Raw genomic sequence first — 26,037 nt, 5'->3', positions numbered from 1 at the left:
ACCAAAGATAGTAATCAGGGGATGATTCTCCGATAGTCTTTGAAGTGATATTAGTCAGTCTCATTGTAGATGTATTGCTCAACGTAGCCGCTATGTTACGGGCAAGTTTGGGAGTAATGTCTTCGGGTATATAGAGTGGTGTGACACTTGGTTGGATCTGAAGACCTCCATACTGACGAATAACTCGATCAGGTATGCAAAAGGAAGTCTTCTTTAGACCAAGGAAACGAATGTACTCATATTTGGGGATATCAAGGATGGCATATTGAAAAAGTGAATACCTCAAATTAATTTGTTCACAATCACAAGACTGCAACCAATCGTACCATTCGTCAACACTCTTGGGTTGTACTAGACGTGGCCACTTGGAACGCTGGCGCAAGGTAGTTAAATTGTTGGGAGGAGGTCGAAGGATCTTGAGTTTCTCACACAACCAGATGTACAACAATTTTGGACACCCTGTGATGGACTTGTTTACTTTTTGGGAAATTCGGTCTAATCCCACAAAGGTTTCAACAAGCATGGTAGGAATGGGATTTCCCCCATGATTGATTTGATCTACCAAATCAATGAGGACTGCAGGCGTATTGGCTTGATCATACACGAGAAAACTACTGCATAGAAATAAGATTTTGAAAAAGGTTTTTGAAAGTGTTTGTTTAAAAGGTTTGATTGAACTTGGGATGACGGTCCGAAGCTGTCTACGTACCTCGTGGAAGAGGATCAAGCCAACATAGTTCAGAAACAGGTTTCCCAAACGTTTCTACTGTCTTTTAACTTTTCCTGATGCTTTAAGTTGTTTTTGTCTTTTCTAGAATTTCCTGATTTTTTGTTGTTTTACACTTCTATTGTTTTTATGATTTATGTTTTTCAAGTGTTTTTGGTATTTTTTAAGATGTTTTCACCCTTTCAGTTAAAGGGAACCTATATGACCACACTCCGTGACCCATAGCTTCGTGGAGTGTCAACACTAAGGACAAAATCCCTATCACCTAAAGAAAATCCCTAAAACAAGTGAACTAGTGTCCCAAGGTAATATGATATGATCCCAAGAAAGTAAGGCTCTAACAAGACTGAGCTAGTCTCTATGACAAGGGAAGGCATCAAAGCTAAAGTATAGACTCCTATCTAGATGACAGACTTCTAGTCTACATGATAGACTCTTAACTAAGGGTAAACTCCTAGTCTATAAGGCTATCTCCTAAACTAATGAATCTATAAAGGGAAGTGCTAATGAGACAAAGCATGTCTCTTAGAGAAGAGAAGACTAAGGGTGCTAGTGAGACTAAGCTAGTCTCCTAAATAAAGAGGAAACAACTACCAATAATGAGACAATGTATGTCTCCTATGGAGGGCTTCAAGTAACCTTATCATTGCCCCTTGCAATGATAAATAAAGGTAGGGAGCGCATCTAACAGACTAAGTTAGTCTTTTAACTCGGCTGGGGGTGTTCTAGCAATGAGACTTGGATAGTCTCCTAGAAGAGTGACTATTCTAATGGGACAAAGTTTGTTTCCTAAATGGATGACTTGCTAAAGAGACAAAGCATGTCTCCTAAAGGGAAACAACCTAATAAGACAAAGTATGTCTCCTAAAAGGGGAGGCTCCGGATAGCTCCATCATAGCCACTGCAATGAAGAATTGCACAATCATACACATCTAAATTTGTAATTTTATTAATTACTTGAATCAGTTTATTGAGTCCACACTTTCAAAGTCCATGTACTATTGTAAGGCAATAATTATATTGAGAGCTACTGAAAAACAAACATACCAAATCGTCAGCTGAAATAAAACTAATTCTATTCAACAGCCATGCTTTAAAGATATATTAATTTTATTTGTATTTTTTAGATTCTTTCGTGAAATCTTTTGACATCTAAACCTGAAATTGCTTAATATGCATACAAGTTATTAGCTTAAACACACTCATGATAATAATTTTTTTATGAATTAAGGAAAACATTCAACAATAGGTATTTCTAATAATGACAATACGAATAATTCAAGTCCTGTATTGATTAAACAATTATATCCTAACCATAAGTGTACAGAATGATCAAATAAAGCTTGTTATGCCAAGTTATGATACCAATGTCATTCCTATTCCAATGAAATAATCATTATAGGCAACTTCTGACCAAATGAAATAATATTTCAAATGTTATCTTCTAGACAAGATAAACAATATACACACACCTTAACACAATCACCTTAATCTTTATTATTAATTATTCTATGTCTGTCATAACATAACTGGGTTGGCCTATTCTCATACAACAACAAGAAATAAACTGAATATGCTAAAAGATTCTCATAATATAATCACCCTGGCATCATTCTATTTCCATATGGATTTTAGTAAAATTCCTATTTTTCCAAAAGCAATTTCTTATGGTTTAGCTAATGTAGGAACTGAATAAATTTATGCAGGCAAAATAACAAAACAAATTAAACATATGTAGTCCTTCAAACTAGAACATGCTTTTGGTACTAATACTCCCAACTTGAGACATGAATGCTATATGGACTATCCCAGAATCTATATCCATTCTAAAATATTATTCTATAAAAATTGCGACCATATTTGAACAATCCCTTCTACTGATAATGCAAAAACTTTCGCTTTGGGTGATAATAGAAACACATGCAAACTAAATTCTCATCACTAAAGAAGCATTTACTTTACCAATACCCTCTAATATACCATTCAACTTGACAGTTTGTTCTAAATCATTACAACTTTCATCTAGAATTTATAAAACATGAACTAAATACATTTCAAAAAAATAAATACTTAAAATGCTTTTCACTTGTATTTTATGATAATAATAAACCTCACTTGAGAATAAGGATTCTGAAAATTCAAAACCATTTTAGCTCAAAATGAAATGGTCTAATATAAATCTGTGAAAATACTCTCTTTACAATACTGAAAATCAAATACAAGCATTACTCTAAACCAACAAGGTGAAACACCATAAAGAATATAACATCAAGTCTCACACTCCGATTTATCCCTATATTTTTTTATTATTAAAACACCAATACGAAAATCAAGGCAAAAGAATGTAATCTATTTGCTAATTACTGTTATATTCGAAAGATAACTTAAAATTCAACATAATCAAGTCATGAAATTCCATCTTCAATTACTACCTCATTTTAAGGACATCTCCACAAGATTTATCAGAACTAAAGTTTATAAAATCTGAACATTAACTCATCATTATTCCCAAGACATTAGCAAGAAAAGTAAAAACTAAAACAATATTCATTGAACATGCAACACATACATCTAAAAATATGATTTTATACATTTATTTTTGTAAAAAATAATTAAGCATAGAAACACTGTAGAATTGATTGCAGAGAGCAATAGCAAACCAGAGACTATAAATATGAAAGCCAAGATCTACTCAAATACAACATATATCCCAACCTTTCACTCTTAATCATTAAATTCCTCATCAATAAAAGCTTTAATCAGAATTTTTATGAAAAACATAAAGACTTGAAAAAACTTCACTAGAATCTATATAACTAATAGGTAAAATTACACTTCATCCGTCAGGAGACGGACATCAAGACAAAAAGCAATCTCCTCTTCCTCTTTCTTAACAAATTGAAGACAAGCCTCATACACATAGGAATAATCAAACTACTCTTAAAAAATAACTAAGCAGGATTGAAACCAAAAAATAAATTTCATACTACAATAAGCATTGTACCATGTAATGAAAGAAATTAGACAAATTTGGTTTCATCACCAGCAGTAAACTGTTAAGAAAAAACTTAACAAACCTTGTAAAAAAAATTGTAACATCTATGGATAGAAATCAAAATAATCCTGATATTATAACTAACTCCATGATATTTAATAAAGAATTCTTAATGTATTTTCTTCCAGAATTAACAATATATGGCTTATGAATAAAATACCTAGTAAACGTTTTTTCATAGCCTTGTCTATGAGGTTTTAATAAAGCCATGTGAACTTGTATACTATAGTCTACAAGGTTATTTAATGAATGAAGGCTATAAATCATCATTATGCCCTTCCAGGATATAAATCTTGATCCAAACTTCAATTCTTAACTACCAATGTGTTATTTAAAGCAATGAAACGCACCAAACTATGAATAACATTGTACTGCTTTATAAACAAACATTGAAACCAAACTAATTCTATTTATATTGTCTTAAAAAATAGAACAAGCTAATTTTATACCTCAAATAATACAATGTTGAAAAAAAACAAATAGGTTTTATACAAATCACAGTTCTTAAATAAGAAAATTTAACAAACACATTTTTTTTCTATTTCCTATCTTTTAAGCTTTAACTTTGAAAAGGTTCTAATGAAAACATATTTCATTGAAAACTTCACATGATAACAATACACATAGAAGAACAAACAACTTTGAACTATCACATTTGCTAAATGCTACAGAAAATATTTTATTCTACTTAAAGAGAACAATGTAAAACTTCAAACATAAGATGAACCATATCTTTTCCAGTTTAGTAAACATTCAAACTTTAATATTATTAAAATAAATATCTATATAAAAATTACTCACAAATTATAGCCGTAATTTCTCAAATAACACTTATCATAAGTATCTTATTACAAAGAAGAGAAAAATACAGAATAGCATCAATGTAATCCCATCTTATCATTTCAAGCCTTATTTTATCATTTTACTTCTAATTGAACTACAATTCAACTGTTCAATCAGAAGTCCATACAAAGAAATATTCCATAAAAAATAATAAAATCTAAACCATCAAAATTAACACAAAAGAGAATGTTAAACTAATTTACTCATACTGACAATACATAATTCAGATACTGACCCCTATTCTATTCGTTCCACATCTTTGACACACTACAACCTAAATAGGGTACTTTCAGTCATCAAATGAAATGAATCTGCATTATAGCTTGATGAACAATGAACCTTTGCACAGCAAAAAATAAAGAAAATCAACTCGAGTTTGCATTAGTATTATAAAATAAAAAAAACTGGGCTTATCTTTTACCTCTTCCTTAAATCTATCAATAAACTTCTTTAAAAAAATCTTTTCTAAAACTTTATGTAGAGGAATGACAAATTTCATAAATTCCAGTTCAAGCACAATTGAGATAAAGCTATTAAAATCTAGAAGACAATCCAATGTATAGGAGCTGATAATAAATGAATTTTGCTTGAATATGACTGAACTTTAATGAATCATAGCTGATGCCTTTTTAAAAAAAATAAATAAATTGGAACTTAAGACTAAACAAATGGAATATAAGTCACAAGCCTAATACAAGGGCAGAGATTGAAAGCAACAACCATGGCTGACACAGCCTAGATAAAACCAACATTACACTTATTATTCGATTCTTATGCATATGAAAAGTTCACAGAATTGATGCTAACATTCGAAAACCTTTACATACAACCACTATTTTAGAGCCAAATGATCTTCAAATTAACTCAACTTATTTCTACAGCACACTTGAAATATGATTTTTTACTATTATTAATGAAATTGGAATTCAGAAATTTGATTTATGCCTGAATGTCATCACAAGAAAGATTATAATTGCAAGGAACTCAAATCAAAGCATACAAAAAAAAACACACAGATGAGATCTTAGTAAAAGGATCTGTCATAACATAAAATTGTTATAATGTGTGGAACATGATCTACTACTAAAATGCTATGTAAAGATAAAAAATCTGCATAGAGAGAGGAATCAAATACAAACTTCATTCATTATAGAAATCAAAACAAGATGAGTATGTTGACTATTAATTCAACAAAAATCACACAATCAAGCTTACCTGATCTTGCCGAAGGTACAAAAAATAACAAAAGAGATGATCGGAAAGCAACTAATGAAGAGAAACAACCAAAACCTTGATCTAAACTACTAAATCCGAACTTAAATGAGTAAATCTGAGCTACAATATCTCGGATCTAGGGTTTTAAGACAGTACAATGTTAGATCTAGGATTTTGAGAAAAAAGCTAGGGTTTGAAATGATGTTTGATGAGGTTAAAGAAGGTTCAAATGAAGGTTAGGTTTGATGGCTAAACAGGTGGATCACACTGGCCGGAGCTCTGGTGAGCTCGCCGGAGAAGAATGCCGGAGGGCGAGGAGAAAAGATTAGGGTTCGGATCTCTCTCCCTCTCTCTTTCTAAAATAAATAAATCTAAAAAAATCTCCCCTTCTCAACCCTTCTTTGGCTTTATATAGGAATTATTAAAATTTTCCCCTTTCTTCTTTCTAAGACAGCCCTATTTTTTATGATGCACTCCCCTTTTAAGTGAACAAAACGATAGCATAACTTTCTCTTTCCCTAGTTAAGACACCCTATATTGGATGGTTCAACCCCCCTTTTGCCCTAAGAAAATAGTATATTTTCACCCCTTCTTCTCTGGACCACTCTTTTTTGAATAATTCAATCCCCTTCTACGGATAACACTATAAAGCCTCACTTTGATACTTGCATAAACTTAACTCGTCTTATTTGCCATTTTTATTGAATTTTCCTGAAATCTTATAGGGACCTACTTGGGATCCGAACCTACCGTAGGGTCAATTTCGGGACACTAATTCACTGATTTAAAGGGTTTTTTTATTTAGCTAAGTGTTTCAGGCGTTCGATCAAAATGGGGTGTCTACAGATGCCCCTCTTTGGCAGTGTCTGCTTGTCACACGAATGCCAAAGCTGACAAGACAACTCTTTTTGGCTGGCCCGAAACTTTGGGTTTTGGTTTTAGAGAACAATATTCATAAGGGTAAATTGGTGAACTAGCTTTTCCCCGGACTCTAACTCTGCAAGCATTGGTGAGGTAGCCTCTCACCGGACTCTTAACTCGGAAAACAAATCATATTTGAGAGATAACCTCTCTCCGAACTCTTAACTCGTAAAAACATATTATTTTAGTGAAACTACCTCTCACCGGATATTGAACTCAGCAAAACAAATCTCATTAGTGAAATTCCCTTTAACTCTCTTAACCTGACAATAGAATATAATGGTGAAACTGCCTTTCACCGGACACTTAACTCAATAACCCATCACAACAGTGAAAATGCCACTCACGGACACTTAACTCAACAACAAATCTCATTAGTGAAACAGCCTTTCACAGATACCTAATTCATTAAAACAACTCTCATTAGTGAAACTGCTTTTCACTGACACTTATCTTAGCAAAACAGATCTCATTAGTGAAACTGCCTTTCACAGACTTAACTCATCAAAATAAATCATTTTAGTGAAACCACTTTTCACAAAACACCAAAAATCAGTAATACTGCCTATTACAACATAGCAGTATTGATAAAACTGCCTTTTATCAAGCCAAACACTACGGTGAAACTGCCTTTCACCAATACTCAAAACCTTGATAATATTACCTATTATCAAACAATGGTATCAATAAAACTGCCTTTTATCGACCCACAAGCACAACGGTGAAACTACTTTTCACCAAACACCCACAACCACGGTAATACTGCTTATTACATCCTAATAGTATAAATAAAACTGCCTTTTATTGAACCGCAAACATAACGGTGAAACTGCCTTTCACCTAACACTGAAAACTTTGGTAATATTGCTTATTACCATCCAACGGTATCAATAAAACTGCATTTTATTGAACAATAAACAATGACGGTGAAACTTCCTTTCACCCACCTCTAAGACTTTGGTAATACTGCATATTACCCCACAGTGGTGTCAATAAAACTCCTTTTTATTGAACCACAAACACGACGGTGAAACTACCTTTCACCTAACATCAAGACATCGGTAATACCACTTATTACCAGCTAATGAAATCGACAAACTGCTTTTTATTGAGTCCAAAATATCATGGTGAAACTGCTTTTCACCCGACGACAACTAAACAGACCACTGCTTGGCATTTCATTACTAATTATCAGGACAACTACACAAACCACTGCTTGGTATTTCACCGACTAGTCAACATAACCATCTAGACGGACCCACTGCCTGGATATTTCACCGACTAGAGATCAAAAGAATTTCCATCCAACCACAGCATGATTGATGGACCAAACAAACCATACTCAACTCACTATAAAAACATATTTGACGGACCATTGCTTGGTATTTCACCAACTAATCAAAATAATCTAAATGGACCCACTGTTTGGGTACTTCACCAACTAGACACTAGAACAAAGAATCAAAAGAAATTTTTCATCAGTCAGGTACCAAACTCTATTGATTTCACTGATGAAATAGCTATCTCTTACCGAGAACAACTGGGAGGAGTGCATGATCCTTGCTAGAGACCAGACTCAAGTAGCTTGACAAAATTTTTGGGTATTGACCCTTTTCAATATGAGGACTGTATTCTGCTAGGGTTTTGAAGGCTGCGGGAGCAAGTTCTAGACTCTGCTAAGAACTTGATTTTCTAAAATATTGACTTCACTGAAAAATAATTCGATTGAGGATTTTCACTCACAAAAATGTACCTAGGCTCCTCTTACCTCTATTTGCCGAGAACAACCATCTCCATTATTATTGTATGCTTGGCATGTTTTATGACTTGATTGCTCAGATCATAAAAGATGCCCTGAGTATGATTTTACTTCCATGACAGAGTCATAGGAGAGCAAAATAAAAGGGAACAACAAAAGGCTTTCATTTAATAACTATTTGAGGTTACAAGGCTTTCAAGCTTACAATAGACTGCATTTCACTGATAAGTTTCTTTCATTTCTACTAGCCGCTACTGCTTCAGATGAGCTTAAGAGCCTGCCACCTTCCAAACTCTGTTCTGCTTTGTGTCATCTTTGTAAGCCCAAGGGTTCCGATAGGTTTAATCATTCACCTTACCTTCTTGTTTTGATGCTAGCAAACCAAATTTATTAGCATTTATGAACTAATGTGTTGGTTTGAGATGTTGTGTTCTTTACAGGATTTCATGTCATAATCGTCATTATACAACTCAACTCAACACATGGCTTGTGGATCAAGGAGCAAAGGAACCAAGAGCTTGCACCTACATTGGAGACATCCTCATTTGAAGATGTTCAAGTCAAGAAGCTCAACATGAAGATTCCTCAAGTTCCCTAAGCAAGTGTCAAGAAAGAGCTTGGAGTTGAACATGCTATGGTGACTCCTAATGCACCTCTCAACATGATTTGAAGATTGGAGGAAGTCACAAGAGCCAAGACAAATTTCAAGATGTTCACTCAAGCCGAAGAAGTCCAAGAAAGTGCAAAGGAGCCGATACATTCCAAGAAATCTCAACGGTATTATTTTTAGAATATATTTAGAGTCCTCTTGATTTTACGTAGAATGCATTTTCAAAAGATTTTCAAATGATTTTTATACTTAACATTTTACATCTTTGAAAACCATCAACACACCCAAAAATGTGTTTGAAAATCTAGGACTTAAGCCCAAAGACCACGACCTAAAGCCCCTGATTTTAAAGTAAAAAATGAAATTTACACAGGGCTGGTCGACCAGCGCCTCCGGGGCGACTGCGGCAAGGTAGCTGCAAATCCAGTTCTTGATGAATTTTATCGGGCCGGTCGACCGAGTTTGGCCTAGCGACTGCCGAATGGGTTATGTTGAAACAGAACCATTCTGTCATGGGTTTGGGTGGGTGACCGCCATGGGTCGGTCTACCGAGATAAGTTTTTGAGCTTAAATTTTGAGCGAACAGGTAGCCCTCGCTAGGCGACCGCCATGGGGCCGGTCGACCGCGACAGTAGGGAATTTGAAAATAGAAAAGGGCACTAGATAGGGGCGGGCGACCGCAGTGGCTCGATCGACCACGACGGTCGGGGAAACTAGCCGTTGGGGCTTTTGCAGGTTGACTTTTTCAACCCAGTTATTTACAGTTTTACCCCAAAATTGTCATATTTTTAAATACACTATTAAAACCTATCTAAACAAGCTTTTGAACATTTGAGAAAGATAAAATCCCATTTTTCTTTCAGCTTCAACTTGAAAATCAAAAGCAAAACCTCTTTGAACTTCTATTTTCACATTCTTTCAAGAGGAACTCCATAGGGCTTTACTTTGCTATTCTTTTGGAGTGATTGTGAGCTATACAACTTTGTAATCCTCCTATTAAGAAGCATTGAGAGTTTTTCATTTTATTCTTTGTTCTTCATTGAGGGTCTTCTCTTCGGCCCGTTAACAATTGTGAAGATGAGGGTCTCCGATTCTGCCCGTTAAGAATAGTGAATCCGGCATATGAAGGTGTGTCCCCTCGCCGAAGGCTTCGTGTAGATGGGCTTACGCTTTAGCCCTTGAGAAAGGAAAAGCTTAGTCATTGTAAATGGCTTATTGATCCGGCCTTAAACGAGGATCGAGATAGTGGAACTCGCCCGTAGACGTGAAGAGTGGATTAGGTCTTGTGATAGACTGAACCACTATAACTCTTGTGTTCATTGTCTCATTCTCTCTTCCTGTCATTCTCTTGCACGTGTGGTGATTGGTAAACTCTAACCCTAACTTGTATTTGTGCTTTTAATTAAACAAGGGTTAGTAAATGCACCTGATTAGAATGTTTAAATCCTAATTGCGTCATAATGTATATTTAGACAAGGGTTAATAGATGTGCATGATTAGAATGTGTAAACCTTAACTTTTATTGATATACCTATTTGGACAAAGGTTAGACTAATTAGTGCTTAATTAAATGGATTAATTTTCAATCTTCCCTTAATTAAGCCTAAAATTTCTAATTGACCAATTCACCCCCCCTCTTGGGTTGTCACACTTGTATTTCATTTGGTATCAGAGCTTAGGCTCTTAAAGAGATTTTCAACTCTAAAAATCTACAAGAGAAAAGATTTGTGACAATCCAAATGGTTTTCGAGAAAGGCCAATCCACCCTAATTCCTCCATTCTTTGATGGAACGAATAATGGAGCTTGTAAAGCACAAATGCAAGCCTATTTCAAAACCATAGATCATGACATTTTAGATGTTATTGAAGAGGGAATTTCTTTTTCAAGGAAATAGACTGGAGGTGATTTAAAATGATTTTTCTTGAACTCAAAGGTAATGATTTTATTGTGTTGTGTTTTAACTCCAAACATTTTTGACAATATTTCAGTTCGCATCAATGCAAAAGATATTTGGACTTCATTAGAAAATATTTATGAGAAGAATTTTTGTCTCTTTTCAAATGATAAAATTTTTAATCAAAAAGAGACTTCTCAAAAATCTTTTGCAAAAGAAAGCTCTTTCAAACATTCAATTTTCGAGTTGGAAATTCGAATGGAAAATTTAAAATCGAAAATAATGAAAAATTAAGTCAATTGAGCTTATTTTTAATAAAGAAAAATGTTGACTTATTTTAAAGATGCAATGCCTTTGAGAAATAAATTAAAAGCCTTGAAATCACGAACATTGAATTTATTGAAAAATATAACCATGTTTGTGAAAATGAAGAACAAGAAAATGAAGATCTCTCCATTAAGAATCAATGACTACAAGGATTTCAAGTTTACAATAGACTGCATTTGACAGATAAGTTTCTTTCATTTCTACTAGCCGCTACTGCTTCAAATGAGCTTGAGAGCCTGCCACCTTCTAAACTCGTTTATGCTTTGAATCATCTTTGTAAGCCCAAGGGTTCTGATGGGTTTAATCATTCACTTTACCTTCTTGTTTTGATGGTAGCAAACCAAATTGATTAGCATTTATGGACTAATGTGTTGCTTTGAGATGTTGTGTTGTTTACAGGATTTCATGTCATAATCGCCATTACACAACTCAACTCAACAGATGGCTTGTGGATCAAGGAGCAAGGAACCAAGAGCTTGCACCTACATTGGAGATATCTTCATTTGGAGATGTTCAAGTCAAGTAACTCAACATGTCCCTAATCAAGTGTCAAGAAGGAGCTTGGAGTTGAACATGCCATGGTGACTCCTCATGCACCTCTCAACATGATTTGAAGATTGGAGGTAGTCACAAGAGCAAAGACAAAGTTCAAGATGTTCACTCAAGCCGAAGAAGTCCAAGAAAGTGCAAAGGAGCCGATACATTCCAAGAAGTCTCAACGGTATCATTTTTAGAATATATTTAGAGTCCTCTTGATTTAATGTAGAATGCACTTTCAAAAGGTTTTCAAATGGTTTTTATACTTAACATTTTACATCTTTCAAAGCCAACAACACACCCAAAAATGTGTTTGAAAATCTAGGAATTAAGCCCAAAGACCATGACCTAAAGCCCCTGAATTTTAAACTCAAAAATGGAATTTTACACAGCGTTGGTCGACCGGCTCCTCACGGGCGACCGCGGCAAGATAGCTGGAAATCCAGCACTTGCTGAATTTTATCGGGTTGATCGACCGGGTTAGGCCAGGCGACCACAGAATGGGTTCTGTTGAAACAGAACCATTCTGTCATGGGTTTGGGCGGGCGACTGTCGTGGGTCGGTCTACCGAGATAGGTTTTTGAGCTTAAATTTTGAGCGAACAGGTAGCCCTCGCCGGGCGACATCCATGGGGCCGGTCGACTGCGACGACAGGGAATTTGAAAATAAAAAAGGGCGCCTGATAGGGGACAGTGACTGCGGTGGCTCGGTCGACCTCGACAGTCGGGCAAACTAGCCATTGGGGCTTTTGCAGGTTGACTTTTTCAACCCAGTTATTTAGAGTTTTACCCCCAAATGGTCATATTTTCAAATACACTATTAAAACCTATCTAAACAAACTTTCGAACATTTGAGAAAGATAAAATCCCATTTCTCTTTGAGCTTCAACTTGAAAATCAAAAGCAAAACCTCTTTGAAGTTGTATTTTCACATTCTTTCAAGAGGCACTCCATAGGGCTTTAATTTGCTATTCTTTCAGAGTGATTGTGAGCTATACAACTTTGTAATCCTCCTATTAAGAGGCATTGAGGATTTTTCATTTTATTCTTTGTTCTTCATTGAGGGTCTTCTCTTCGACTCGTTAATAATTGTGAAGATCGTCTCTGATTCGGCCCGTTAAGAATAGTCAATCTTGCATATGAGGGTGTGTCCCCTCGCCGAAGGCTTCGTACAGATGGGCTTACGCTTTAGCCCTTGAGAAAGGAAAAGCTTGGTCATTGTAAATGGCTCATTGATCCGGCCTTAAATGATGATTGAGATAGTGGAACTCGGGCGTACACTTGAAGAGTGGAGTGGGTCTTGTGATAGACCGAACCACTATGACTCTTGTGTTCATTGTCTCCTTCTCTCTTCGTCTCCTTCTATTGCACGTGTGGTGATCGGTAAACTCTAACCCTAACTTGTATTTGTGCTTTTAATTAATCAAGGGTTAGTAAATGCACCTAATTAGAATGTTTAAACCTTAATGGCATCATAATGTATATTTACACAAGGGTTAGTAAATACACCTGATTATAATGTTTAAACCATACTTGCATCATAATGTATATTTAAACAAGCGTTAACAGATGTGCATGATTAGAATGTCTAAACGTTAGCTTTTATTGATATACCTATTTAAACAAAGGTTAGACTAATTAGTGCTTAATTAAATGGATTAATTTTCAGTCTTCCCTTAATTAAGCATAAGATTTCTAATTGACCAATTCACTCCCCTCTTGGGTTGTCACACTTGTATTTCATTTGGTATCAGAGCTTAGGCTCTTAAAAAGATTTTTAACTTAAAAAATCTACAAGGAAAAATATATGTGACAATCCAAATGATTTTTTAGAATGGCCAATCCACCGTAATTCCTCCATTCTTTGATGGAACGAATTATGGAGCTTGGAAAGCACAAATGCAAGCCTATCTCAAATTCATAGATCATGACTTTTTAGATGTCATTGAAGAGAAATTTTCTTTTTCAAGGAAATGCACTGTAGGTGATTTAAAATTATTTTCTTTGAATTCAAAGGCAATGATTTTATTGTGTTGTGGTTTAACTCCAAACATTTTTGATAATATTTCAAATTGCATCAGTGCAAAAGATATTTGATTTAATTAGAAAACATTTATGAGAAGAATTTTTGTCTCTTTTTAAATGATAAAATTTTTAGTCAAAAAGAGACTTCTAAAAAATCTTTTGTAAAAGAAAGCTCCTTCCAACATTCAATTTTCGAGTTGAAAATTCAAATTGAAAAATTAAAATCGAAAATAAATATATGTTTGAAAAGAAATGAAAATTTAAGTCAATTGAGCATATTTTTAATAAAGAAAAATGTTGACTTATTTCAAAGATGCGTTGCTTTTGAGAAAGAAATTAAAAGCCTTGAAATCACAAACATTGAATTTATTGAAAAAAATAAATATGTTTGTGAAAATGACGAAAAGAAAAAGAAGATCTCTCCATTAAGAATCAAAGACTATAAGAAGAAAAAGATAAGCATATTAGCTTAAATTTAAAGTCTTGTGAGTTTATTTGTACCTCATCTACCAATCATTACCTATGTACACATTGTGGTAGATTTGGTCATCACAAATCTAGGTGTAAGCTTAGATTTGTGAAATCTAACAAGTTTGTTTGGTCAATAAAAGATACACTCCTTCAAACAAACTTGGATAGAACCAATGGGATTTGGGTTACAAAGAATCCCTTTAAACTAATTAGTAAATGAGTTAGTTTATGGGCTATGCTAAATTGTTTTATCATTCACTTTCATACTATATACTTTAATTCATTGAATACTCTTTGTATCTAGTTTTTATGAGCTTAGATACTCATCATTATACATGTTCTTAATAGAATTTATCTTTGCTCATTGTGCTTAAATGATCTCATATTTTTATATTCTAAAAAGTAATTCAATGAAAATCTTTGTCTTAGACTATATTTTTGTGCTTTATTGAATATCTTTTTGAAAAGCTTATCTAAGTGCAAATCACATCAGTTGTGCACTTAGCATCCACAAAGTAAATCCACAATAGAAAATTTAATGTGAAAACCATATGTGTGCTTTCATGAAAATTGACCACCCTTTTTGCCCTCGAGTTCAAATTGATCTTTCAAGTTCATTTCTTTCATTCTTGAACTCTACTTAGGGCAATTTTGGCATTTGCTAGATCTTGGTATATTCAACTTAGGTAGAATATCATTTCTAGAAAGATTGTGTGTTAAAAGCCTTGTTTAAGGAAATCCACTCAAATCCTTTCTTAGACATCTCTTTGCCCTAGGTGAGTAAGTATGTTTATTACTATGCACTTAGTTGTCCTTTAAACCCATTCTTATGTGCTTATTGATTATCATTAAATGCATAAGAAATCTTGATGGGTTAAAATTGATGTGTTCTAAGAGCATAAAATGAATACTCTCTCATGACTAAGATAAAATTATCTAGTCATGGTAGTTCATTTTGGAATGCATTTGTCCAAGGTGTTTATCACTTGATATATCCTAAAAGTTCTTGGACTATTATCTGCTGTTCTTCATGAATATATTTTGTAGAGAATTAAAAATGTGTCTAGATTCAATTTATTAAACTCAGTTGAGTAAAATTGAAAATGTCGTAGGAATCTAGTATCATTGTTGGGCAGCTACTAATTGTAGTGGTTATCATGTAACACATTGTGATGGGAACACTTGTATCCCACACATTTTGATTTTTCATGGGCTTTTGCACTTTGTGGGCTTTTGCACTTTGTGCTTAAATGCCCTATCTTTATATGGTGGTTTGTGGATGTAGGCATAGATGTTTGGACCATGATTTTTATGTCCAAACATTGTAGACTATCCATGGACGCTTAAAAGGTCATATCTTGCTCATGTTTACCCATAAGTGATATATTATTACTTGCATGAGCCATGGATGTCTCTCTCAGACTTGCTCTTTATAGACTATTCATCCTTTGTCTGAGCTCTATAGATCTATGCTTAATATATATATATATATATATATATATATAATCTTTAGTTATTTCTCCTTGTGTGGTATTAGCTACATGGTAAAGATGGTAAACTTAAAGTTAAAAATCACTCAATTAGTACTCATAGTCCTCTTACCTTGTAAGTTGGAGAGTGTACATTCATCTTAATTAAAACATCTAATTACTTTGGCTTCTAGCCAACATCTTAACCATGATAAGCCATATGTGCCTTGTATGCTATACTTATATATTATATGCACATATTTAGGGGGAGCATGGTTTGCTTGGTTGTCATCGCTTTTGATATCATATGACTACTTGTAGCAATCATGCATTTGTACCCCAAGGGTGGTTTGTAAATCATATACCTTTAAATTCCTCGGTGCTTTTGTGTTAGGACAGCCCTTTGGATTCATACCATGTATGAGTCTTTAATAAAGGGGGAGCTTTACATTTATATCTATCCATTCCATCTTATCATATGATTTTGATGTGAATCACATATGATAAGTACACTCATGTGGAGCCACATAGCTCCATATGTCTTGTAGTTGGGTCTTGTCCTATTCTTTATATTTGAGATCATCTCTCATCTTCTGACAAGTTACCTTGGCCTAAAGCCTTAGTGCCATATCCTTTTAGGCCTTATACTTATCTTCGATAGACTCATATGTTTCTATCTCTGCCAATGATAAGTATCTTGTTCTAGAGTTTAAAAAATCCTAGAACCCTTCTTCATTGGACAGTGCTTGAGATGATCATCTCATTGTCTATGAGGTAATCTCTTATCATGTATTTTTGAATGAAAATATATTATCATGATAAATTCCAATGGCTGTGCTTTTTACATTTATATCTAAGCCATTGTATATTGTTAGGCCTTACATTATAAGAATTATCAAAGGCTAATGATAATTTCAATTGCTCCTTGATCCACAAGCCATGTGTTGAGTTGAGTTGTGTAATGGCGATTATGACATGAAATCATGTAAACAATACAACATCTCAAAGCAACACATTAGTCCATAAATGCTAATCAATTTGGTTTGCTAGCATCAAAATAAGAAGGTAAGGTGAATGATTAAACCCATGGGAACCCTTCGGCTTACAAAGATCATACAAAGCAGAACAAAGTTTAGAAGGTGGCAGGCTCTCAAGCTCATCTGAAGCAGTAGCGGCTAGTAGAAATGAAAGAAACTTATCAGTCAAATGCAGTCTATTGTAAACTTGAAAGCCTTGTAGTCTTTGATTCTTAATGGAGAGATCTTCATTTTCACAAAAATATTTATATTTTTCAATAAATTCGATGTTTGTGATTTCAAGGTTTTTAATTTATTTCTCAAAGGCATTGCATCTTTGAAATAGGTCAACATTTTTCTTTATTAAAAATATGCTCAATTGACTTAATTTTTCTTTTCTTTTCAAACATACATTAATTTCCGATTTTAAATTTTCAATTTGAATTTCTAACTCGGAAATTGAATGTTTGAAAGAGCTTTCTTTCGCAAAAGATTTTTGAGAAGTCTCTTTTTGACTAAAAATTTTATCATTTGAAAAGACACAAAAATTCTTCTCATAAATGTTTTCTAATGAAATCCAAATATCTTTTGCATTGATGCAATTTGAAATATTGTCAAAAATGTTTGGACTTAAACCACAACACAATAAAATCATTGTCTTTGAGTTCAAGAAAAATAATTTTAAATCACCTTCAGTGCATTTTCTTGAAAAAAAAATTCCCTCTTCAATGAATTCTAAAATGTCATGATCTATGATTTTGAGATAGGCTTGCATTTGTGCTTTTCAAGCTCCATAATTCTTTCCATCAAAGAATAGAGGAATTGGGGTAGATTGGCCTTTCTCAAAAACCATTTGGATTGTCACAGATCTTTTCTCTTATAAATTTTTAAAGTTAAAGATCTCTTTAAGGGCTTAAGCTCTGATACCAAATGAAATACAAGTGTCACAACCCAAGAGGGGGGGTGAATTGGTCAATTAGAAATTTTAGGCTTAATTAAGGGAAGATTGAAAATTAATCCATTTAATTAAGCACTAATTAGTCTAACCTAGTTCAAATAGGTATATAAATAAAAGCTAAGGTTTAGACATTCTAATCATGCACATTTGTTAACCCTTGTTTAAATATACATTATGATGCAATTAGGGTTTAAACATTCTAATCAGGTGCATTTACTAACCCTTGTTTAAATATACATTATGATGCAATTAGGGTTTAAACATTCTAATCAGGTGCATTTACTAACCCTTGTTTAATTAAAAGCACAAATACAAGTTAGGATTAGAGTTTACCAATTACCGCACGTGCAAGAGAAGGAGAGGAAGAGAGAATGAGACAATGAACACAAGATTTATAGTGGTTCAGTCTATCACAAGACCTGCTCCACTCTTCATGTCTATGCGTGAGTTCCACTAACTCGATCCTCCTTTAAGGCCGGATCAATGAGCCATTTACAATGACCAAGCTTTTCCTTTCTCAAGGGCTATAGTGTAAGCCCATCTGCATGAAGCCTTCGGTGAGAGGACTCACCCTCATATGCCAGATTCACTATTCTTAACGGGCCAAATCGGAGACCCTCATCTTCACAATTATTAACGGGCCGAAGAGAAGACCCTCAATGAAGAACAAAGAATAAAATGAAAAAGTCTCAATGCCTCTTAATAGGGGGTTTACAAAGTTGTATAGCTCACAATTACTCCGAAAGAATAGCAAAGTAAAGCCCTATAGAGTGCCTCTTCAAAGAATGTGAAAATACAAGTTCAAAGAGGTTTTGCTTTTGATTTTCAAGTTGAAGCTCAAAGAGAAATAAGATTTTATCTTTCTCAAATGTTCAAAAGCTTGTTTATATAGGTTTTAATAGTGTATTTGAAAATACGACCGTTTGGGCGTAAAACTGTAAATAACTGGGTTGAAAAAGTCAACCTGCAAAAGCCCCAACGCCTAGTTTGCCAGACCGTCGCGGTTGACCGAGCCACTGCGGTCGCCCGACCTTATCGGGCGCCCTTTTTTATTTTTAAATTCCCTACCGTCGCGGTCGACCGCCCCCATGGCGGTCGCCCGGCGAGGGCTACCTGTTCGCTCAAAATTTAAGCGCAAAAACCTATCTCGGTCGACCGACCCACGGCGGTCGTCCGCCCAAAGCAATGACAGAATGGTTCTTTTCAACAGAACCCATTCTGCAGTCGCCCGGCCTGACCCGGTCAACCGGCTCTATAAAATTCACCAAGTGCTGGATTTCGAGCTACCTTTCTGCAGTCGCTAGGGACGCGCCGGTCGACCAGCCCTGTGTAAAATTTGATTTTTGACTTTAAAATTCAGGGGCTTTGGGTCATGGTCTTTGGGCTTAAGTCCTAGACTTGCAAACACTTTTTCGGGTGTGTTGATGGTTTTCAAAGATGTGAAATGTTAAGTATAAAAACCATTTGAAAACCTTTTGAAAGTGCATTCTACATAAAATCAAGAGGACTCTAAATATATTCTAAAAATGTTACCGTTGAGACTTCTTGGAATGTATCGGCTCCTTTGCACTTCCTTGGACTTCTTCGGCTTCAGTGAACATCTTGAACTTTGTCTTAGCTCTTGTGACTTCCTCTAATCTTCAAATCATGTTGAGATGTGCATGAGGAGTCACCATGGCATGTTCAACTCCAAGCTCCTTCTTGACACTTGCTTAGGGAACTTGAGGGATCTTCATGTTGAGCTTCTTGACTTGAACATCTTCAAATGAGGATGTCTCCAATGTAGTTGCAAGATCTTTGTTCCTTTGCTGGCTTGTGGAACCGTGGCAAGATAGGTGGAAATCTAGCACTTGCTAAATTTTATCGGGCTGGTCGACCTGGTTAGGCCGGTCGACAGGGTTAGGCAGGGCGACCACATAATGGGTTCTTTTGAAATAGAACCATTCTGTCATGGGTTTGGGTGGGCGACCGCCGTGGGTCGGTCGACCGAGATAGGTTTTTGAGCTTAAATTTTGAGCGAACAGGTAGCCCTCGCCGGGCGACCGCCATGGGGCTGGTCAACCGCGACGGTAGGGAATTTGAAAATAAAAAGGGCGCCCGATAGGGATGGGCGACCGCGGTGGCTCGGTCGACCGGACGGTCGGGCAAACTAGCCGTTGGGGCTTTTGTAGGTTAACTTTTTCAACCCAGTTATTTATAGTTTTACCCCCAAACGGTCATATTTTCAAATACACTATTAAAACCTATCTAAACAAGCTTTTGAACATTTGAAAAAGATAAAATCCCATTTCTCTTTGAGCTTCAACTTGAAAATCAAAAGTAAAACCTCTTTGAACATGTATTTTCACATTCTTTTAAGAGGCACTCCATAGGGCTTTACTTTGCTATTCTTTTGGAGTGATTGTGAGCTAGAGGCATTGAGAGTTTTTCATTTTATTATTTGTTCTTCATTGTGGGTCTTCTCTTCGGCCCGTTAATAATTGTGAAGATGAGGGTCTCCAATTCGGCCTATTAAGAATAGTGAATCTGGCATATGAGGGTGTGTCCCCTCGCCGAAGGCTTCGTGCAGATGGGCTTACGCTTTAGCCCTTGAGAAAGGAAAAGCTTGGTCATTGTAAATGGCTCATTGATCCGGCCTTAAATGATGATCGAGATAGTGGAACTCGCGCATTGACATGAAGAGTGGAGCAGGTCTTGTGATAGACCGAACCACTATAAATCTTGTGTTCATTGTCTCCTTCTCTCTTCGTCTCCTTCTCTTGTACGTGTGGTGATTGGTAAACTCTAATCCTAACTTGTATTTGTGCTTTTAATTAAACAAGGGTTAGTAAATGCACCTGATTAGAATGTTTAAGCCCTAATTGCATCATAATGTATATTTAAACAGGAGTTAGTAAATGCACCTGATTAGAATGTTTAAACCCTAATTGCATCATAATGTATATTTAAAGAACGGTTAACAAATGTGCATGATTAGAATGTCTAAACCTTAGCTTTTATTGATATACCTATTTGAACAAGAGTTAGGCTCATTAGTGCTTAATTAAATGGGTTAATTTTTAATCTTCCCTTAATTAAGCCTAAAATTTCTAATTGGCCAATTCACCCCCTCTTGGGTTATCACACTTGTATTTCAATCTTCAGGGGACACACCTTCCTTCATTTTTGGTATTTGTCACCCGATACTGACTAAACAAGACTTTAAAACATGACCTTGACTCGACAAAAGAAAGACATTGACTAGCGACGAACGAGGACTTTGATAAGTAAATGCCTTTGACTCTAAGAAAGATTGAATATGCTTCTTTGCCTGATAAGCATTTTGAAATGGTAACAGTCTACCACTCTTAGAATTTTTCGAATACCGTATCTAGAGGTGTTTCATTCATCTTTTCGGAATTTTCGTTATGGTTATTATCCCTTTGGATTACTTAGTCTTAACCCCCTAACTTAGAGGAATATCAAAGAAGTCTTACTGGCTCTTACTCAGACCATTGTATGATGCCAATACATAAATGAAAGTCCAGCTGGCTTTTGAAGTTCTGTCCTTTTGTGAAGTCACTCCCATGACCAAATTGCCTTTTCAGGTTTTCGATTTTGGCGGACCGTCTGCCTTATATTTTGCCTGAATTGCCTGCCCTTGCAGGTTTTCCATCTAGCAGGCTTAACACCTTATTTTTCCTAAGCCGCCCTTTCGGGTTTTCAACTTAACGGGTGAATGACCCTATCTTTTGCCTAGACTGCCATTTCGGGTTTTCAGTCTAGTGGGTCTTAGACTCCATCATTTTTATTTCTTTCTGTTTTTCCACAAAGCTGGGCCTAAACACACGTGAAGGACTTTTATGTAGTTTTGGGTTCAAAAGGTTTGGACTTTGGTAAGTTTACAAGTATTTTGACCGAATCTGGGCCCTCCAGACTGCATACGTACCCCCGAAGAGATGGGGATCAGGTCCGCGTAGTTCGCCCATTGGGGTTTTTAAAGGATTGTTTTTTGTTTTTCATAGATCGACTGAACCTAAATTGATCAGGCTGCCTACGTACCCTGTAGAAAGGGATCAAGTCATGGCGTAGTTCAAGTTCTAAAATACCCCTAGTTTGAGTTTGACAAAGAAAGTTAAAAAAAAATTTTTAGCTCAAAGAGTTTGCAAACGTTTTTTGACTTTTAGGTATTTGGGCTTTCAAGCTCAAACGTTCAAGGATGCACTCCTGCTGTTTCAGGCATAATATTTATTTAACTGGTCCAGGTTTATAGGTTCAGTTAGGTTTTCTCCGTTTTCATCGAGGAGACTTCATCTACAATGTAAGGACCAAACCAGTTTGGTCTGAACTTCCCTCTTGGATTGAATAGAGGTGTCCTATAAGACTTCAAGACAAGGTCTCCTGGCTAAGGTCTCTGACTCGAACCTTCTTGTTGAAGGCCCTTTCAATCCTCCTTTGATATCCGTGAATATGGTAGAGAGCTCTCAACCTTTTCTCATCTATTATTTGTAATTCATGGTACCGGGCCATTGCCCATTCTGACTCAGGCAGATTGGCTTCCATCATTACTCTTAAAGATGATTGTCAGCTCAACAAGCAGGACTGCTTCCATTCCGTACACCAAAGAGTATGGAGTTACACCCATAGAGGACCTGATCGATGTCCTATAAGCCCATAAGGCATACAGGAGTTTATTTGACCATTCTTTATTAGTCTCAGTCATCTTGCTGATGATAACCTTAATATTCTTATTTGCAGCCTCGACGGCTCCATTTGTCTGAGGTCTGTAAGGAGATGACTTGTGATGTTTGATTTTGAACTCTTCACACAGGTGTACCACATCCTTCTGGAAGTGTGACCCATTATATGAGATTAACTCATGAGGTACTCCGTATCTACAGATAATATTTGTACGGATAGACTTTGCCACTGAGGCTGAAGTCAATGAAGCATATAATGCAGCTTCTATCCATTTTGTGAAGTAGTCAATAGCTACCAGGATGTACTCATGTCCACTTGACGACCTTGGATATATTTTTTTGATAATGTCAATCCCCATACTGAGAATGGCCATGGAGAGGTAAGGGAATGCAACTCTGAAGGAGGCACATGGATGAGGTTGGCTTAGACTTGACACTCGTGGCATTTCTTCAAGAAACCAAACCAATCAGCTTCCATTGTCGGCCAATAAAATCCAAGTCTTAGGAACTTTCTAGACAGCATCTTCCCATTCATGTAAGGTCAGCAAACGCCTTCATGTGTTTGTTCTATAAGCACAGCTGCTTGATCTTCATCAACACAGGAGTTGTATTCCATCAAATGATTGTCTGTATAGATCTTCACCACAAATGATGAAATTGGAGGCTAATCTCTGAAGAGTTCTCCACTCTTTTCCTGAAACCTCGGGCGGATGCCCCTTGCCTGAAATGAGATTATTGATGTCTGTGTACCATGGCTTCCCATCTGGACACCTAGCTACTATCTCAATTGTATTCACATGTGCTGGAGTCCATTGTAACCTCACAGCTAATGGTTGGACTTCCATTGTTGCAGAAATATCTAACATTGAAGCCAATGTAGCAAATGCATCAGCAAAATGATTCCTTGTCCTTGACAAATGGATAAATGTGATGTTTCTGAACTTCTTGACCATAGATTCTAGATATGTGTTATACGGGATCAACCTCGTTTCTCTTGTTCTCCAACGACCATTGATTTGGAAAATGATTAGAATCGAATCTCCGAACACATCTATATCTTGAACACGCAAGGCCAAAGCTGCTTCTAGTCCTACAATACATGCCTCATATTCTGCCATGTTAATTGTACACTCGAACTGAAGCTTTATAGATATAGGGATATATTCCTTTTTCGAGGATACTAGCACTGCCCCTACTCTCTGGCCTTAGTTATTGACAGCTCCGTCGAAATACATCAGCCACCTAGTACTTAGAGTCTCTTCTTCGACGTCCATGATCAATTCATCAGGAAACTCAGCCTTTAGAAATGCATTCTTTTCTATAGGAGAATCGGCCAACTGCTCGGCTATGACTCGCCTTTTGATCGACTTCTGAGTGACATAGGTGATGTCAAACTCAGATAACAACAACAACCATCTAGCTATTCTTCCAGTGAGGACGGTTTTTTCAAACAAGTACTTCAACCGATCCATTAGTGAAAGCAGAAGAACCTTGTTTGACATCAAGTAATGTCTAAGTCTCTGGGTTGCCCAGACTAATGCTAGACATGTCTTTTCCAAGATAGTATACTTCATCTCATACTCTAGCATTTTCTTGATGATGTAATAGATGGGCTTTTTCCGCTTAGACTCTGGATCCTGCTGAGCCAGTTGTAGACATCCCATTTTGATAGAACCCTAACCCTTTATATGTGAATAATTTTTTTTTTCAAATGAGTGAATCAGTGTCCCAAAAATCATCATAGGTTAGTTTAGGATCTCAAATAAGTCCCTGCAAAATTTTATGAAAATCCAACAAAAATTACCTAATAGGACGAGTCATGTTTCTACTTGTATTACAATTTTCATATTAGGTAGAAGGGGGTGGAACATCCAATAGGGGTGTGTCAATACCAACCCTATGTGCAATAACAATAGGAGTCAAATGTCATTCTCATATTCTTACCCAAGTCACCCCCAATAGAGTTAAAAAGAATACTCATAATGCACTAGATGGGCTGTTCATAGGAAGAAGAGGGGGTGGAATATCATTACTCTTTATATATACTTTTAAGTTATGGCATAAAGGGGTTTTTTTTCTCCTCCATTTTTGATAGAAAAAAATGAAGAAAAAGAAGAAGAAAGTGAACCAAATTGTTGGAAGTGTTTTCAATTTTGATCTCGGACTTTAAAAAGTTATCAGTGTTTGTAAGTTTTTGATTAACTCGTGATTCATTCATTTGACGTGGAAATCATGCACTGTTCTATCTGTTTGAATGTATTAGCATTGGTGTGCTTCTATAAATGCTGACATTATCATGTTCAAATTATCCATCATATGGTATTTGGAGGTTATCCAATTGAAACACTTTAGTTGGATTTATGAGTAATGGAGGATGATGTAGGTTATAGAATTTTCCAATTGAGTGGGATTTGTACTGTTATGATGGTATGAGTTGAATATACCTCTTTTCTTTGTTGCATGCTTACATGGTGTTTGTTTCTTTGTTCATATTGGAAAGATCAATGAGGATTTTAGATTAATTATTACTTTTTAGGTCTGATTGAATATATATATATATATATATAAGTGGTCATCATTGATATATGTTTCCACTAGAGCTAGAAATATCATAGATGCCATCAATGTGTAAACTGGATGTTTCTTTACAGAACATATTAAAGATAATTATTCTCTTTGTGTCAAAGGAAAGAGACAGTTATTATTTGATTGATTTCATCATAGACTCTGACGAGACTGCATAATTTACAGCAGCATTTCCTTATGCTGAGCCAACAGAATCAATGGCAGAATCAACGGGATATAAAAGGAGAGGTTAATTGATTTATCAATTTCAATTTCCCAGCAAAGCTCTTCCTAGAACTCTTCTTGAATGAGAAACCTGGACTCAAAAATTCAACAATGATCTCCAACTGAAATAGTTTGTGTGGGCTTGAGGTTTTGTTACCATTATCATTTAGATATTTATACTTCAATTCTTTTGAATGAAAAATAGATTCTATTATGTTATACTATAGATTCAGTAGGTCTGTGGATTTAGAATAATTATTCTGTTGTAAATGAAAAACATAAGACGTATTTGTCTAGTTGATTTACTTATTGGAAATGTATTTGTTGGTGCCCTTATCTCATTAAATGTATCATTATACTTAAAGGTAGATAAGCTTGTGCTTGAGTTTTCATGTTTGAACCTGTTTAATTACCAAAGGGTTCATTCTTAAGCATCAAGATGATTTTGATACACTCATGTTTTGTTACCTGTATGATTGTGTTTTATTTTGTTTTATCAACTGTTAGTGGTTTTATGTGCAAATTGTAATTATAATTTGATGAATCTATTAGAAAAGACAGAGCATGTTAGAGAAATATCTAAACATGGATGTGATGACATTGTTGCTCATTACTGAATTTTGATAGTAATTTAATCCTAATCCATTGTTTTATAAGCTAATATGTAGTATGTCGGATTTTTTAAACATACTCAATTACAATCATGTGAGAATATGGTAGACTTAGAGCAATTATTAAAAT

The 26,037-nt window shown here is 35.5% G+C and overlaps 1 protein-coding gene across 1 annotated transcript; it reads right to left on the bottom strand.

Annotated features, from left to right (window-relative positions):
- Window positions 1-23,099: 23,099 nt before the first annotated feature.
- Window positions 23,100-23,624, bottom strand: LOC143853911 (uncharacterized). Its single transcript, XM_077363606.1, has one exon. It carries the CDS (start codon window positions 23,622-23,624, stop codon window positions 23,100-23,102), a length of 525 nt encoding a protein of 174 aa, XP_077219721.1.
- Window positions 23,625-26,037: the final 2,413 nt, after the last annotated feature.

The sequence above is a fragment of the Tasmannia lanceolata genome, unplaced genomic scaffold, assembly GCF_043159265.1.
Source record: "Tasmannia lanceolata isolate RefF3 unplaced genomic scaffold, GAP_Taslan_0.1 ptg000020l, whole genome shotgun sequence".
Lineage (NCBI taxonomy): Eukaryota > Viridiplantae > Streptophyta > Magnoliopsida > Canellales > Winteraceae > Tasmannia > Tasmannia lanceolata.
Note: the sequence above shows the minus strand (reverse complement) of the source record. Positions and strands in the feature narration are given on the sequence as shown.